The sequence below is a fragment of the Abrus precatorius genome, unplaced genomic scaffold (genome assembly GCF_003935025.1).
Source record: "Abrus precatorius isolate BTA unplaced genomic scaffold, Abrus_2018 Scaffold4, whole genome shotgun sequence".
NCBI classification, from domain to species: Eukaryota; Viridiplantae; Streptophyta; class Magnoliopsida; order Fabales; family Fabaceae; genus Abrus; species Abrus precatorius.
Window position 1 is genome coordinate 4,410,290 of NW_020874384.1, and position 18,273 is coordinate 4,428,562.

At 31.0% G+C, this 18,273-nt stretch overlaps 1 protein-coding gene across 1 annotated transcript; it reads left to right on the forward strand.

Annotated features, from left to right (window-relative positions):
* Window positions 1-2,075: 2,075 nt before the first annotated feature.
* On the forward strand, window positions 2,076-15,868 carry LOC113864601 (general transcription factor 3C polypeptide 3). The gene is made up of 18 exons (XM_027498512.1): window positions 2,076-2,468; window positions 2,998-3,103; window positions 3,730-3,837; window positions 4,533-4,714; window positions 5,053-5,248; window positions 5,937-6,191; window positions 7,363-7,509; window positions 8,886-8,964; window positions 10,086-10,199; window positions 10,273-10,439; window positions 12,451-12,569; window positions 13,689-13,812; window positions 13,912-13,980; window positions 14,054-14,180; window positions 14,429-14,543; window positions 14,709-14,899; window positions 15,004-15,116; window positions 15,439-15,868. Exons 1-18 carry the CDS (start codon window positions 2,158-2,160, stop codon window positions 15,703-15,705), a joined length of 2,790 nt encoding a protein of 929 aa, XP_027354313.1. The 5' UTR covers window positions 2,076-2,157; the 3' UTR covers window positions 15,706-15,868.
* The last annotated feature ends 2,405 nt before the right edge of the window (window positions 15,869-18,273 follow it).

Sequence of the window (18,273 nt, forward strand, 5' to 3'; positions counted from 1 at the left end):
TAACAATTTTAGTTAGTGAATTAAAATTTTTAGATTGATACTAAATATTCATATGTATTTATGATGAAATAATAATTTTAGTTAGTGAATTAAAATTTTTACTAAATATTCATAAATTTTAACTATCTTTATTTATTTTAGTAATTAAAAAATTATAATTTTAATAATTAATTAATAACAAAAAAACCCATAAAATATCCAAAATTTACTACAATTAATCGGGAGCAGTAGCATGTAAGTGAACGCAGGTCCAAATGAATTTCATTTTGGATGTAGACGAATTTAGATATGATTTTGTCTAATATGAAGACGAAATTAATAAGATTATGCCACATTTCATAATCTTGTGGTTTCGTCCAAAACTGAAACAAATTTATATGTGATTTTGTTCAATATCAAGACAAAATTAACAAGATTATGCCATGTGTCAACGTCTTGTGGTTTCATCCAAAATTAAGACGAATTTAACAAGATACGAACATTTGTCGACATCTTAAAGTTTTGTCTCAATTTCATACGAAATTAACACAATTCATTGATAACAAAATTTGTGTTTAAATTTTCATAATATTTATCATTCTTCTTTTTAATTTTACATGATAAGTTTATTTAATATAATTATTTTATTTATTTTTTAACATAAATTTGATCATATGGAGGATAGTCTTAGAAATAAATAGGATAAAATAACATGATTTTCTCTTGTTTGTTATTTTGGTATATATAAAATAAAAGATAAAGTAGGAGTATATCAATTGCAAAAAGAAAAAAAAAGACTATTCAAAATTTACCAAATTTTTTTAAATCTAATTCTCATTTTATTTTATCTTACATTTAAATTTTATTGATTTAAGAATATATGCATATTAATCCATATTTTAAAGAGATTGAGTGGATAATGTTACATAGTGAATTGAAGGATTGCATGATAAACTGAATGAATAGAAGGATCGATGCATCCTGCAACGAGTCAACACAAAAAGAATGGAAGGGTTGCATAACAAAATGAAGAAAAACAACATAGCATGTGTTATACATATTGACAATATACGTATCAGTTGATAAGAGTTTGTTAGTATAGAGTAATAAAAAATTTGGGATAAATATCAACAATAATCATAAAATGATATTATTACATAATAATTAATACCACATGTTGATTCGATCATAAGGTTCCTCTTAAGGGAGCAAGGGTGATCTCAATCCCTCTATCATTTTTTTTATTCATGTATACTGGGCGCATATTTTTTAATAAAAAATATATAACTATATAATTTAGTAATAATTATGTATATCTAGAAGACTAACACAAATAATAGATAGTTAGATTTTCTTAGTATATTAATCATAAAATAAATTGTATTTATTTTAATAATATATTTGTCTTAACATGAATTAGTCTCTAATAATTAACTAAAATATCTTTATTATATACCAAAAAATATAACATATATGTGAATTATTTCTTTTTAATTCTCTTTTGCTTAGTGTTTTGATTTGTCTTTGTTTTTAATTCAATCAAAACTGTTGTTATTGAAAAAATTATATGAATATCGTAATTAAATAAAATTTTCATAGAATAATTAGTAAAAAAATTAAAAATATTGTTAAACATAATAAAAAATAATTTGAGGTAAAATTATAAAATTCATTATTTTAAAAGTCATTGGAAGGGTACTTAAGAGGTTGTTAAATACTCTTTCAATGACCCTTTTTTTTAATATAGTGTTTTGAGGTAATTTTGTAAATATTTTGGTCTTCATTTGTTAAAATTTTAAAACGTGGGACATGCACTCAAGATAAAGTAAAATTTTTAGATTCCTGTAGTATTTACTTTTAATTTTTTTATTTGGTATTTTTTATTTGAAATTTTAAGATTTTTGGTCACCGATTATAAGAAGTTTAAAATTTTTAAATTAAAAAAAATGACCAAACAAATATGAATTATTTTAATAATTTAAATACAAAATACTCAAAAAGGAGTAAATTTTTTTCCCTTAACCCACCCGCCACCGTGGATCAAGTTTGGGTAATATTCCATAAACCGTTCCGTGAAAACCAGATAAGCTATAAACAGGGCAGATAAAAATAAACGAACTCAAACATGAAGAGTTGAAAAGCTTGAAAGTGAACTATAGAAAGAAGCGTCTGAAGCTGATGGCGAAAGAGGGAAACAACATTGATGAAGTGAATGACACATTGGATAATATGGAAGAAGCAGCAGAAGCAGAAGAAGCTGGAGAATTAGAAGAAGGAGAAGAGGAAGATGACGTGGAAGAAGAAGAAGAAGAAGAAGAAGAAGAAGAAGAGGAGGAAGGAGAGTATACTTTCAGGTTCAAGAATGGAATGAGCCCTTTGGACTTTGTCGATAATAATGATTCTGGCGTTCAAAGCTACCGGCAATTCGAACGCCTTGAACACGAAGCCCTCGCCGATAAAAAGCGAAAGGCGAATGAACAATGCGACAGGTTAGTTTGTTGAGCCCTAACGCCAATGCGTTTGTTTTTGTGTTTTTGTTTTCATTCTATTGAATTACGCTGTTTAATTTGAAGCTTCAAAATAGTCAACCTTGTTTAGTTATATTTTAATCTGTGCTCTTGAGGTGGATTGAGTACTGTGTATATGCTATTAAGAGTGCCTCAATTATGCACATGTTGAAAGGAAATTGTGATAAATAAGGTCGCTAGTTGTGAAACTTCATTTTGATAGAAAAGGAAAATGTTAGAGACTGTAGTTAGAGCAAAACCATGGGAAGTGAAAATATATCCAATACAGAAAAGCCTGGGTCCTTGGAGGATTGTGACATAAGATTTCAATGAGCTGGTGAAGATTAATATTGATTACGAGTCAAGATACATGGTGAAGATTAATATTGATTACAAGTGTTGAACAGTTTTATGTGCATGTGCATCCCATGAAGACCAATTAACTTGCTGGATACTTGCTTTTATACGTTTGTTTGACTCACTTGTTGTTGTTGAATGTCTCCAAATGCAGTGAAGGACCCTCTTCTAAGAAGGCAAGGGAAGATGATATTTCTGGGGCAACCATAGCTGAGATAATGGAAGCAATGAATTATGGTGGGCGCAAGAGATCACGAAAGGTATGATATACATTTAATTGATAACATTTGTGAAAAAACAATATAATTTAGCAGTATGTCTGTACCTAAGTTTTCTTTAAAAGATAAATTTGTAATTTTTGTCAGATTGCGAAGTATATTTTATTTCATTTCTCTACATAAGCAAAGACTAGCCTGAAGGAAGTTGATAGCCTACATTTAATTCTGTTAAGAAAGGTAGATTACAAGTTTTAGACTCCGGCAATGAAATAAACATCAGAAAATACATTTGGTGTTATGATTTTGGAATTTGGAAGGTAGTTTAAGATTTACGTTCATTCCTATTATGTTTCTTTGCTCATAGCTGTTTATAAGGAATTTGCATTTTTATATTTGGGGTAGCTTTGCTGCTTTCTTCAAAAAAAAAATTCCTTACTCCTTGTTTTCATGAATTCTGTTTTAGATGATAGGTTTTCACTGGTTTACTTTTACGCGTATTTCTTTGTAATCTTTTGGTCTTGTATTTTCTTATACATATAATGCATCCTAGAAAGCATGTAAATGACAGCATAAAATAATACACTTTTTTAGTTAAAAGTTACGTAACTAGTCATTTTTAACATAACTTGCATGGCACCTTTTCAATTTTCTTTATCTGCCTGATGCAGCCTAAAAAAAGAGGTAGGCGGAAAGGATCAAAGAATAAACTCGACCCTAAGCTAACACGAATGCTGGGTGATGCCACACTTCACTATGCATGTGGCCATTATGACAAGGTACATTGTTCTATCAAGTGACATTCCTTAGCTTCTGGCACTGAAGTTTACAAAATTATTGTGACAGTTCTCCAGTATGTTGACATTGTTGAGTAAAAAAATGCTAGATAAATAATTCATTTTACTAAATTGTTCAATTTCTTATCCAAGAATGGTCTTCTGCCATGAAATATGATAGATGCTAATATTTCTCTTTGTATAGGCACTTTATGGCTTGAGCGTATAATCATCTGATGCAACCTGGGGTAGTAGATGCTTCTGTGTTAGTATGAGATACTATTTTTGGATCCTTTTTGGCCTTCTGCTAATCTACCCTGGTTTTTTGCTCAAAATCTTCCTATTTTCTGATATGATTTAATAAAATCCAAGTTCATTAAGTTGATGAGTATCTATTCACCCTAACTTGTGTGATATGGCTAATAATATATGTCTTGCTTGTCCTAGAGACATGGTTGCCTCCAGCAAACCTGCATTGGCTGGAAGTTGCATTCCTGTCTATTGAAATGATTTCTACCAATATCTATTTGTAATTGTCTCAACTATGCTAGATGGCATAAGAGGCAAGTGTTTAGTTTTTCTGATTCTGCATGCCTTCTGCATCTGTTTATGCTTGATATAGATTATAGATTTCACCATTGCTTTAGGGTTTTTCAAGAATTAGTTATGCATTGCTTTTCCTTATTGGCTTTTTGCAGGCTATAGCTGTGTTGCATGAAGTTGTTAGGCTGGCACCAAATTTGCCTGATTCGTATCACACCCTTGGACTTGTCTATAGTTCACTTGAGGATTATAAAAGAGCTATGGATTTTTACATGATTGCTGCTCATTTGACTCCAAAAGATTCATCTCTTTGGAAATTGCTATTTACCTGGTCCATGTGAGATGGCTCCTCAGTTCTGTTGCCACTGTTATTTTTGTGAAGTTATTCTTCTGGAATAATTTGGCTGCATGAATTTATATTCCTACTCTAATCATGAAAGAGTATCAAATTGCATGAAGCAATGTATCCTTAAAATAAATGACCAGTGTATTAATGTAGAAATATGCTTCATAATCATAAATTCCATTCCAAAATATTATTCCACTATAATTTACTTGATGGAGTTTGTTACTGTTTCTAATGTTACTAAGTTTATGCATGTATTGATTTTAAACAATGCTTTATATATGAAAGAAATAGTGTAGTTATAGAGTTTAGAACTTCTTCACATGCAGAGAACAAGGTGATATTGGTCAAGCCAGTTATTGTCTTTCAAAAGCAATAACAGCAGACCCCAAAGATATTACTCTTAGAAATCATCGTGCGATGCTCTATGTTGAACTTGGAGATTATCAAAAAGCTGCTGCGGCATATGAGCAAGTACATCAACTCTGTCCTAAGAATGTTGATGCAATGAAAGCAGCAGCTAAGGTTGGTGTTTTACTTTGAGCCATATGAACATGCATTTAAGCTTCTAGACATTCAATCCTTTGCTAAATTTATTTATTTTTATTGGTGATGTTAGGAAAAGGTGATTATTTTCAAATGAAAATCATGATTTCCCTTTATGATCTTAATTCATGCATTCTGGTTGTATGTTGAATGCCGTGTATCTATATATTGTCACCCTTATCAGGGGCAGCTAGCATCTTTGATGTGGGTAAGGGGGCATATAGGAAAATATGATGTTTGAGAGGGTAAAATTCAAATTTTATTTTTACCAAATGGTGTACATGCAAAAGGAGTTTAACTTTAAAATGATTTTTATGAGAGATGGTATCATACATAATGAAAGTAAACCTAAGCACAACTCAATCACAGTATGAAAACTATGAACAATATTGGCCCCAAACCAAAATCAGGCTAGCTTGATTTCCAAAATCACTTATTTACCAGTAGTCTGTTTGACCAGGTGACCACTTTTGAGCTGGGCCAGCGCTGAAATATGTTGAAATTTTGTCTTGTCAGTATCTGTCATTGACAAAACCAGTTCTTCTTTGGCTGAAATCATGGTTGGAAAATACTGTTCTTGAGGAACTGTTAATATTTATTTTGACTTAATTAAATATTATGTGGTTTACTTTTAATGTTGAACTGAATTTATACTGCTTTGTAATAGTTCTACAAAAAATGTGGACAAGTTGAATGCTCTGTTCGTATTCTTGAAGACTACCTTAAGAGTCAAACTGATGGAGCAAATGAGCGTGTAGTTGATCTGCTGGGTGCCATATTGATGGAAACTAAGGCGCATGACAAAGCTCTTCAGTATATTGAACATGCTCAAGTGGTAAATGCAGGGAAAGAATTGCCTTTGTATTTGAAAATTAAAGCTGGAATCTGCCATGTTCATCTTGGAAACATGGAGATGGCTCAGGTGCGTCTCATGCATACTTGTAATTGAATTAAATGTGTTTTTCTTGATCATTGCCACTTTGAATCAATCTTGCTTGAACCTTAGATATTTTGTTAAGTTTGTTGATATAAAGTGTGTTCAGCTTGTTTTGAAAAAGACAATTGCTTATTTTTTTGCCAATTGCCTAAAAGAGTTTTGAAAAAGAAGCAACTATTCTTCAAATTTATGTATTTCCAAAACATGCACCGAATAATATCTATGGATGAGTATTGAGTTGAGACTTCCTTATTTTTTTGTTTTCCTACTATTAAGAAACTTGTGCCTAACTCACTCCTAAAAGTTAGCTCATAAGAGGAGGACTGCCCTAGCCCTTATAACGAGTATTCTAGTTCTATTTCTAACTAATGTCGAACATCTTAACACACCCCTTTCAAGTTCAGGACTAGACATCTGGTGCATGAAATTTGCAGGACTGGATATCTGCATGGTTGGACCCACCAAGATTGGACATCTGTGGACTACCCAACGTTCAAACTGAATAGACTCTGATACCATGTTAAGAAACTTTAGCCTAACTCACTCCCAAAAGTTAGCTCATAAGAGGAGAACTGTCTTAACCCTTATAAGGAGTATTCTGACTCTATTTCTAACCAATGTGGGACATCTTAACACCTACCTTCATTCTATGCATTCTTTCCTATGTGACTATGTCCTTGCTAATTCATGGGTGGCACACCTTGCTACTTATTGATCACAATATCTCCATTCACATAATATATCCCTTCCGAGGTTTGTGTTTTGAATGAGATTTGCAAGTGACTTTGTGCTGATTTTCCTATGTTATGGAGATTTTTGTTCATTTATCTTTATTTTTTTCTGTAAATAAAATAGACTTCTAGTACTGTAAAAGATAAAATGCCTTCTTTTCTTTTGGAAAACTAAGAAATAAAGCTCAGGCTATTAGTCTTTGTAGTTTGTACTCCTGTACAACTATCTCTTCCCCACTCCCTTTCAGAAGCACAATATATTGTTGTTTCTTGATAACATTTTCTTTGTTTCTCATTAGCTTCAATTAATACAATGGTGAAGTGCAAGTAGACTTGCCTAAGACATGCAATGACAGTGTGTGAATCTTTCTCTTGGGTTTTTGTTTGTTTGTATATATTACTTAACATTTTCTCATGTTTACCAGGTTCAGTTTAATGATTTGAAGCCAGAGAATGCAAATGAGCATGTGGCCTTGGTTACTGAGGTTGCAGACGCATTAATGGGTCTTGAGCATTATAATTTTGCATTGAATTATTATCTGATGTTGGAAGGAAATAGTGGAAATGAAAATGTATGGTAACTCATTCCTGTATGCAATTTTCTGTTTAATTTTACACTAGTAGTTTGCTTGAGTAGTTCACTTAGCTTTTTTTGTCCTTCAATCTGATGAGCTGTACATATTGGATCCATCATTCTGACTTTCCAAGACATTTTCAGATTTGTCTTTGATGTCTCATTTAGGTTCTCTCCAAGATGTACACTCTATTCTAAATTGCATGGTAGGAAATATAATACTTTGTGCTGAGAAGATTGATGTAGCATTCCCAGGCCCCCACCCAATAACAGAGAGTAATTGAGCAGTACTGTACCTAGAAAGTTGAAACCTATGTCTTATTTAGTTTTCTGAAAAGGAACCAAAAAATTGAGAAACTTCATCCTAGGTTTGGATATAGTACTCTTTTTTCTTATCTGTCAGATAACTTTTTTATGTGAGCTAGAAATCTGATTGTGTGGGGTCACTTGGATGTCATCTGTGCTGTTGCATGACAGAGTGTAATCCAAGAGTTGGAATGACTGTGGTTTCTAGTCTAAATAGTTACTAATGGCAAGTGGCTCAGGTCCAAATTGGCTTCTTAGGAGACTTTCTGATTGCTGTGATTTGATGCAAAACTCATGTTATTTGTTTGTGGGTGCACCATCAGTGTTTGTTATTAGTTTTATTGAGGACAGAGTGGAGGGAGTCAAAGAATAATTGTGTCATGTGGGTAACAGTATGTAGCTGGGAAGAATCTGAGAGAATGTCAGGGAAGAGCTGCTAGGAATACTGTCTACCAAGCACATAAGGGGTTTTGAGTGCTAGGTATCAGAGTTATGGTATAGATTTTTGGACTGTGCTCTGCTTTGTCAAATGTGAGTTTACTGTACTTTTTACAAGCTGAAAGCTTGTGTATACTGTGGTTCAAGGGATACTCATAAGAATCAATGCTTTATTGGTTTTCTGTTAGGGAAAGGGATAAGGAGCATTTAGTCATCATAATCCTCACACAAACAGAGATGATGATCAATGTTATGTTACACAGCTATTGAGATCTATTTTAATTTAAAAAAATTGGTCATCCTAATTTTCATCTTTGGAAGTCGTGAATATCATGCTTTTGTTTTTTGTCATTTCCTTTGTGTTTTCCCTCATCTGTTTATTTTTCCTCCTGAAATCATTGTTGGTGTAATCTTTTAGAGTGCTGGAGGATATGTTAGAGGAATTGTATTGCTTATCTGAATCAAATGAAATAATTGACTGTTTGCATTTTTTTTATAATTTTACTTTGGCTCTTTCTGGTTGCATGATACTATTTTAGCCAGTTGAGAAATCTATTTTCAGAGTATGTCTTTCATCATCGTTATTTTATCAGGATAATCTGATACTCTTATTAAACTTCTTTCTTGCAGGGTCTTCTATATCTGAAAATTGCTAGATGTTATCAGTCCTTGAAAGAAAGGTCACAGGCAATTCTCTTTTTTTCCAAAGGCAAGGATTTATTTTGTTAATAAGAATGGTAGTTCAGTAAATGATACTTTATGAAAACCACTTCCCCCTTGTTTTTAATTCCTGAAATGAAATATTTTATCCATCATTACATCTGGTGCTTCTTCACCATAGTGAAATATTTAATGGTTGGCTTTCAACTTTTTATGGTTTAGACTTCAGACAGAAACAAATGGCCAAAATTTTGTGGCTAATTTATGTAATTATCTGGTGGGATTGGTGCATTGGTTTGAAAGGAATGATTGATTGCACTACTGATTTGCTCAAGGATGTTACGATGGGCTTCTATTTTGGCTATGCATAGAGATTGAGCATGCTTCAGTTACAATTTAATCCATTTTACTGTGTTCTTTTACCTCTCCTTTCTTGTGAGGAATAGGATCTTACTCCCATTATTCTACTTCCGTTTTTTTCCTTTCTATTTAAAAATGAAATTTATGACTGATGACTGATTATTTGAAGTTTAAAAACTCCTCTTTTGTTTTTATAATCTTTTGATAAGGGCAGAAAACAAAAAGAAAAGGAGTGTGCCAAAATTCAAAATGCTTGTATATATGTATAACATCCTGTTCTACATTCAGACTTAGACATTGATAAACACTTTGAGATAACCACCATACACGAGAGCTATTCTTGTCATGCATTAGCTCTTGACTAGTTTCAGATAAACAATACAATGCTAACATCACCACTTATGTCTCTCATTTACTGTTGAGATACATGATGGAAGACTCTTGTACAATTAATAAGAATCTTGGAAAATCCATGCCACAAAAGCTAGCTGTTTTTGGCTTGTAGCTAGAGAGCTCTTGACCTTATAAATCCCACACTAGAATTTCATACTTCTAATATAGGACTGTAATCCCATACCTTGCAATTACATCCTAACAGACTTGAGAATTGAATTCAGTTATAAAGAGCATATTTTAGGCTTGTTTTTTTACACCAGATGCTTGTAGATGAAGTGCTAGTGAAGCAAAATTCTCCTCCTTGTCGTTGCTTTCTGATGATTGTCATATTTGGATAGGTCTTTGCTTTGTTTAATATTTTCCTTTTTAATATTCGTATTCCTTCCTTGGTTGCTAAACAAGATTTTGTTTCAGTCCTAGAAACTCTAGAAGATGATGTTGATGCACGCATAACTTTGGCTTCCCTTCTACTTGAAGAAGGAAAAGAAGATGAAGCCATTTCCTTGCTGTCTCCTCCAAAGGACTCCGGTACTTCCAAACATGTTTTCTTTCATTGTGATTGAAATTCTTCCATGGTGATTTTAACGTGAAATACATGCAGACTCTGGAGAAGCTCATTCTGGAAAGTCACATAGATGGTGGGTTGATGCAAGAATAAAACTGAATCTCTGCAGCATATATCGGAATAGAGGGATGCTTGATGATTTTGTGGATGCAATTTTCCCTTTGATACGTGAATCACTGTATGTTGCAACTCTTCGACAGAAGGTAATATATGCCAAACTAAAGATTGAGCTCTCTCTCTCTTATGCACACACAGAGTCATATACAGATACATAGATGCTCACAAATACCTCTGTGAACATGCATGCTACTTGTTTTCAGAATGTTAACATGTTAAACTAAGTTGTTTCAACTAGATCTTCGAAGTTGATTGCTCTGTTCAATAGCTGCAACTTGGGTCTTTTCAAGCCATAACCTTTTTTGAATAAGGCTTACCCCCTCCTCGACAAAGAATGGTTTAATCTTGCACTTAATGGAGTAAGAAGAACCATTGGGGCTTGGTTTTTAATTTTTTCAAGAATGTTATGGTGGGTCAGTTGGGATGTTTTAGATAAGGTCTATTAGAGCAGACAACTCGGTTGTATTAGTTTTGTATTAATTTTTTCTCTTTTCTGGCATTCTGTTTTAAGCTAGAACTAATCTCACAGATTAGCTATTAGTTAGTTACAGATTTTGTTTTAACAACTATATTTTGTCATGGTTGTTAGAAGTCAACTTCAACTATATATATATATATATATATATCTGTAACTGATTCAAAGCTAAGCTTGCAGAATAATATTGGAAAAACTCTTAATAGAGTTTCTTTTCTTCTCTCTCCCTTTTCTCTTTTTCTTTCTTTACTTCTTGCATTCTTTTAAGGTCATGCAAAGGAAGGGTTGTGTTTAGGTGGAGTAACCAAGGTCTGGTTTCTTTTCTGCCGGTACCTTTTTCGGTCTGTGAATAGCCTGCTTATTAAGTCTTGGTGCACAGGGTAGTGAGACATGAAGCAAGGATATCCGGTGTCTTTATTTTTTTAATCTTAATTGTTGATGTCTTTACTAGGCTGATGCAAGGTGTATGGAGTGAGATTTCATTAAGGTTTGAAGATAGTATGCATATGGGTTATGCCAGTTATATTTTCACCCTTCAACTCCGATTATGTGTTAGGATTGAAAATTATCTTGGCTAAGAGTGGTAGCTGGATTAAATACTTTTGAAATGTCTCCTGTCCTCCTTAGCTCATATATTTTACTTATTTTAAAATTTCCTATAGGAGTAAGTTAATTGGAGTTAAACTGGTTCTTCTCTCCTTTGGGCAGGCATTAGGAGGCAATGCTTTTATTGCATTCTGTTAGAATATATGAAAATATTTAATATTGTCTTGATCATATCTTAGATTATCTTTCAGGATTAGTTTCCTCATTTCCTCATTATCTCTTACAACTGGTTACCATATTTCCTGTCTCATGATTTGTTTCCTTATTTAGTTTGAATTATGAAGGGTTAGTGCCCTAGGTTTTATGATTATTTCATCAAATTGTTAGACATCAAATCAAGGCATTATCAATCTTACAATAGAGTCTTTTTTTCCTCCTTTTCTTTCTGCTAACCTAAACCCCCTAATTTTGATACATTCATTCGGTGTGGCTTATTCTGTTTTACTGTGTATTTGATTGGATAAGAATATTGTCAAGAGTATATCAATATATTTCCCCTTACATTTATTATGGTAGCAATGTGCTTAACTGCTTATCTGCTTTTTTTGGTGCTTTGCTCATGGTTTATTCAAGAGAATTTCTGTTGATATGTTTTGAGGACCAACTTAAGCCAAGAACTATAGCTTTAGGTTGCTGGTCTAGGAGTTGTTTATATTTCTTTTACGTTGCTTCATATGAAAGGTCTTAGATTTAAGCATGGTCAAAACACAGGCTCCTTACAAACCTTTTCTGGGCTTCTGATATATTAGAAGAATGAGTGTAACTTAAAAAGTTCTAATAACATGTTATGGACAGACTCATTCTAAGAGCTTAAGCTTTTGGCAGCAGGCTCTAAAATGGCTGGTGTCTAAGAGAATGTGAAAGATTGGTCATCGTGTTTTCATTTTTTAGCTATTTTACCTTACTCTCCTCAATTTGTCTTTAGATGCTGTAGGATTTCTTGTCCTCTGCCAAGCGATACCTTTTTCATGCTTTTATAACTATTTCTTGTTTTTCATTGCTTGTTTTTGCTGTAGGGTAAATCAAAAAAGCGCCTCTCCAAAAGAGATCTGGTTGAAAGGGTTAGGGTACTAGATGGTCCAGAAAAGGATAATGTATTTAGAGGCTTCAGGCCAGTAGCTACACCGTCTGATCTGTGAGTAATGTTTCGCACATATTGTAATCATATTTCGAATTCTACTGTGACATGTACAATCAGTTGTATTAACATTTTGGGCGATCTGTCATCCAATTCTATTGAGTACGGAAAATTATTAAAGAAAGTTGCTTGAGTTAGTGTTAATGATGATTAATTGAGGGATTGGTTCTAGTTGATAGATTGCTGTTGATTAGGATACTAATTGAGGGTTGATTGATTGATAACCATTCAATTCTATCTCTCCTCCCTAATAAAACTACACATGTAGGCTATAGACTGCATGCATTTTTACGTTTTCTCTGCTCTTACCCCCCCTCCCTCCCTCCCGTTCTCTCTTTTTAATTGTTTAACAAGTGCTTCAGTTAATATCAAATTTTTTGGTACAAAATATCTTTATTTTCAAATAGTCTATTGTTATGCAACTTTGATAGTTGAACTATGTCAAGCGCTTCTAGCATTTTACTGGGCATTAATTCCCTGGCTTCAATTCCCTCTTCTAAGTCATTGAGAGTGTCATGTCTTGAGGACTTAAAAATTGAAATTTAGTGAACTTTTCCTGTTCAAATAAAACAGTATGAAAAAGGATGGTAGACTTCTACGCCTCAGATGGATTTGGGTCTTGGATCTGTATCTCAATAGATTAATTCATAGATTTTAGGCTAGGTTAAGCCTTTTAAGGAGCTTGTGGAGTCCCTTGCCCATCTATTGATGGGCAGTAGAATTAAGATATCTGTTGTTTGTAATCTAATAAATTAAAAGCATCAACAAAAATGAATTGTATGTACCAAACCGTATAAGATTATTGTTATATTATTATGCCTAAAAACTTTCATTCTTCAAATACTATTATTTTATGATTTTCTTTAATTAAAACGTTAATTTTTCTATATTTTGAAAAATCAGTCTCCCCTTGCCAATATCTGTATGGTACACGTATCATGCATGTTATCTGTGCATACAGATCAATGGTCACTGATCTCTTTTAATCCTTTGCATATACCAGAACAAAAGTTTTAGGATAAACAATTTACAATTTCATTTATTTTTGGATTTTTTTATCCCTTACTATTTGGTTACAAAGTGAGAAGATTTTCGCTTATTGATTTATGAAATTAGGTTGAAAGCTTCCCGGGCAAAAAAGCTGCTGCAGAAGAAGGCAATCCTAAAGGAGAAAAGAAAAGCTGAGGCACTGGCCTCCGGACTTGACTGGCTAAGTGATGATTCAGATGATGAGCCTCAGGTAAATGGTTTTGGTGTCATCTATTCTCACTTCTAGAACAAAAGTCTTGGTGATAACGTGTTAACTCCCTTTTTGTGCATATTGCATGGATGTTTTTAGAAAGAAAACAGAGAACCTCCCTTGTGTAATCTTCTCAAAGATGAAGAACACCACCAGCTAATCATTGATGTCAGTACTTCTATCTCTTTTTTCTGCATCTCCTTTCCTCTCTAATATCTGACCCCTTAATATTGTTATTCAGTTGTGCAAGGCATTAGCATCCTTGCAAAGGTATTGGGAAGCACTGGAAATTATTAATCTTACTCTAAGATTGGCTCATATGTCTCTGTCTACTGAGAAGAAGGAGGAGCTTCGATCTCTTGGAGCTCGTAAGTCCTGAACCCTAGATGGGTTCTTTTCTTTCAAGTTCCAACTTTTTTCTCATTCCAAGAAATCAAACCAAAAAACAAAAAAAGAAAAAAATTAGTGCTTGCTTAATGTTTGTTTGTTTCTTTCCCCTTCTTTAGTTTTAGATATTCCTGTTATTATAAACGTTCTTATAGAGAGAAAATTAATTTTTTGTTCTAGGGAGGAAAATCCATATCTTGCTGATAAAGCAATTTTATGTTCTACACAGAAATGGCATACAACACCACAGATCCTAAGCATGGGTTTGATTGTGTAAAATACATTGTTCAGCAACACCCACACAGTGTTGCAGCTTGGAATTGCTACTACAAGGTTATGTCAAGGTAAATCTGTGGACGCGAGGTACCATGGGTTCTTGACAAAGCATTAGTTAGGCTTTCTAATTTGCTGTAATAATAGTTGGACTTGGACATAGATCTATGATCTAAAGAGAAAACAGGAGCTGGTTTTTCTAAAATTTCATATACTTGTTATCTCCTGGTTGATAGATTGGAAAACCGAGATACAAGACACTACAAATTTGTACGTGTTATGCAAGGAAAATTTGTGGATTCTGTGCCTCCCATTCTCATTTCTGGGCATCAGTTTACCTTATTTAGCCATCATCAAGACGCAGCAAGGAAATACCTAGAAGCTTATAAACTATTGCCAGAGAATCCCTTGGTTAATCTTTGTGTTGGTATGCTTTATTTATTTATTTATTTCATGCTTTATCTGTGTATTGCTTTCTTAGCCAATAACAGGCGGCCACTAATTGATTTTTTATTTGTCAACATTTCTCAGGAACGGCCTTGATCAACTTAGCATTGGGTTTCAGACTTCAAAATAAGCATCAATGTGTTGTACAAGGTTTGGCATTCCTCTACAATAATTTGAGAATCTGTGAGAACAGCCAGGTTTGTTTGCTCAACACTCATGAATTTTTTTGTGCCCATTTATGAAGAAAAATGATGAAAATGAAAACAAGAAAAATGAAGATATCAGCTTTATTTATATTGGACTATCTAGGTCAACTATAATATTTGCTTAGAATGTCAGTCTGCTGAAACTTCCAATTTATGGATTCTTGGATTCATTAGTTAAATTAAAATTAGTAAACATTTAAATAACCGGTCTAGCTTCTCAGATATTGAAGTTCAGCGGGATGATTATTGTCATGGGTTTTCTTCTTTATACGTTATACGGTGAGACTGAAGTAAACAACTATTAAGCTTTCAGGAATCACTGTACAACATAGCTCGGGCATACCATCATGTTGGTCTAGTAACTCTGGCTGCTTTATACTACGAGAAAGTAATTGCTATTCACGAGAGAGACTATCCAATTCCAAAACTTCCCAATGAAAATCCAGATGTCATCGAAAATCATAAACCTGGTTACTGCGACCTTCGGAGGGAGGCAGCTTATAATTTGCATTTAATCTACAAAAAGAGTGGAGCTCTTGATCTTGCTAGGCAAGTCCTAAAAGATCACTGTTCCTTGTGAGTCCCCATGTATCTTTTGAACGACAATCATTTTTCAGGTTCAGTATATGCCTATGCCTTTCCATTATGTACAAAAAACTTTAGAAACACATGCTATGCAATATAACTTGTTAGGCTTAGTATATTGTTTCTTTATCTATATCTATCTATCTATCTTTATATTTTATATCTATATGTAAAATTGACTACACTTACTTATTATCCTATACATTAAATTTTAAAACATATAAAGTCATCTTTATATGTATATGACTCTATTTACTTATTACTTTATGCATTAAAATTCAGAAGTTATAAAGTTACTTATATTAATTGCATCTAATTATTACTCTCTATATTAAAATTCAAAACGTAAAATTTACTTATTAAAATTATATTTTAGTCATACTTATTATTTTTGAATTGTATTTAAAATTTTTTTTATTAGATTTGATGCATTATATTTAAAAAAAATATATATTAAAATTTATGGTTATATTACGTTACACATGACAACATAAATATTTATATTATAAATTATCTTAAATTATTATTTATTAAAATTAACTACAACATTTTTTAAAATTTATAAATTAAAATTATATCTGATTCATACTTATTATGAAATATATTTAAGAAGAATTTATTACTAAGTTATGATTATATTATATATGTTGAATTAAAACATTACACATATAATATTATTACTTTATATTATATATTATTAAATTCAATTTTTTTATAAACTTTTTTTATATATTTAAACTATTTTATTAATTAGTTTAATTTAATTTATATTTTAATATTTACTTCAAATATTAAAATGTAATTTAAATAAAAAATACATTTATAAAATTATTAGTTTATATTATATTAAATTAAATTTCTAATAAAAGGACAAGTTTATATATTTAAATTATTTTAGTAATTAATTTAATATAATATATAGTTCAATATATATCTCAAAAATTAAAATATTTGTAAAATTATTAGTTTATACTATATATTGTTAAATTACATTTCTAATAAAAAAGCAAGTTTACATGTTTAGATAATTTTATTAATTAGTTTAATATAATATATAGTTTAATATATATTTCAAAAATTAAAATATACGTTGAATGTGAATTATTGTTTTATATTATATATTATATTATTAAAGTAAATTTTAAATAAAAAGATAACTTTTATTATACTAAATTTTTATTTTATGACCTTTCCTATCTATTTATATAAGTCATATTTACACAACTTTTGAAAACTTGCTCACCTTCTTTTTATTGTCATATTTTTTCTTTATATTTTGTAACTATGTCCTATCCACGTAGGTATATATGTGTTTTCAAGTTTGATATTTTTTATTTTGTTTCACTAAATTGTGTTATATATTTTAATTTATTTTTTTGAGTAAGCATAAAGTCGTATTATTTTTAAATAATATAATGTATTAAATTTTATTTTTAATTGATTAATTTGTATCATACCTTTTATTATTTTTTTATATTCATCACAAGTAATTATTTACTTTTATGTTTTTCATGATGTTGTAGGAGAACAAGTTTCAACGAAGATAAATAGACTTTTCTTAACGATCTAAATTCAACAACAGAAGAATAGAAAATAAAAGTGTGAATATATATGATATTTAATTATAAAAAATATGAGTGTATGTATTATAGGTAATATTTATATTTTTACATCAAGATCAACAAAGAATTATGTCAATATTGACATATCAGAAGTTACTCATTTTATAGATTCATTCAGATATTGAAATTATTTAAAATCTCTTTATTGTGTTAATTATTGCTAATTCATTACTTTTTATTATAACCATATTTTCAAAAATTCATTATCACTTTGTTGAAGGGATTTTAATGATATAAATATTACTCACAATGTTGATGATACAAGATCTACTATTCTTAATAAGTTAAAAAATTTCAAAAACATATATGAAATCTTAACAATGACAAAATCAAAGAATGATATAATAAATTTAATCTCTCTTATATTTTGTTCTTCTTATTTAATTTTTAAACTAATTTTTTAATTAATTTTCAAAATGTCATAATTGATTGTATTACAACTGTGAACAATGTAATGCTTAAAAATTATTAGTATTATATTTCTTATCCTCATTGTAAGAACAAATTTTCTTTCACAACTATAAATTTAAAATGTGAATCATGTTATAAATATATTGAATATTTAATGACAAGGTAATTAATTTATCACTATGTATTCTAATTTTTAAATTTTCATATTAAAATAAATTGAATTATATATTATGACCTTAATTTATATATATTACATGTTTTGTCTTGAATTTGATGTTAAAGATTTCATGGATTTAATTATATTTGTCTTATTTGATGAAGTTGTTAAACAATTAGCACAAGTACAGTTAAAAGATCTTATTGCAACATCTGAAATTGTAAGCAAATATGTTAATTTCTAACTTCCTAAAAAATCTAATTAAATAATTGATTATATAAATAAAATATATTAAAACATATAACTATTTTTATGTGATAATTTTTTTAAAGGTGATGGTAAAGTGTTAAAGTTGTCTCCGCAACTTTTAAAG

Bases quoted from the DNA above. Each gene is read 5' to 3' on its own strand.
- LOC113864601 (XM_027498512.1), top strand. From the start codon at position 2,158: ATGGCGAAAGAGGGAAACAACATTGATGAAGTGAATGACACATTGGAT. The intron at 12,570-13,688 runs GTGAGTAATGTT...TTATGAAATTAG, and splicing joins GTAGCTACACCGTCTGATCT to GTTGAAAGCTTCCCGGGCAA. The intron at 14,181-14,428 runs GTAAGTCCTGAA...TGTTCTACACAG, and splicing joins GCTTCGATCTCTTGGAGCTC to AAATGGCATACAACACCACA.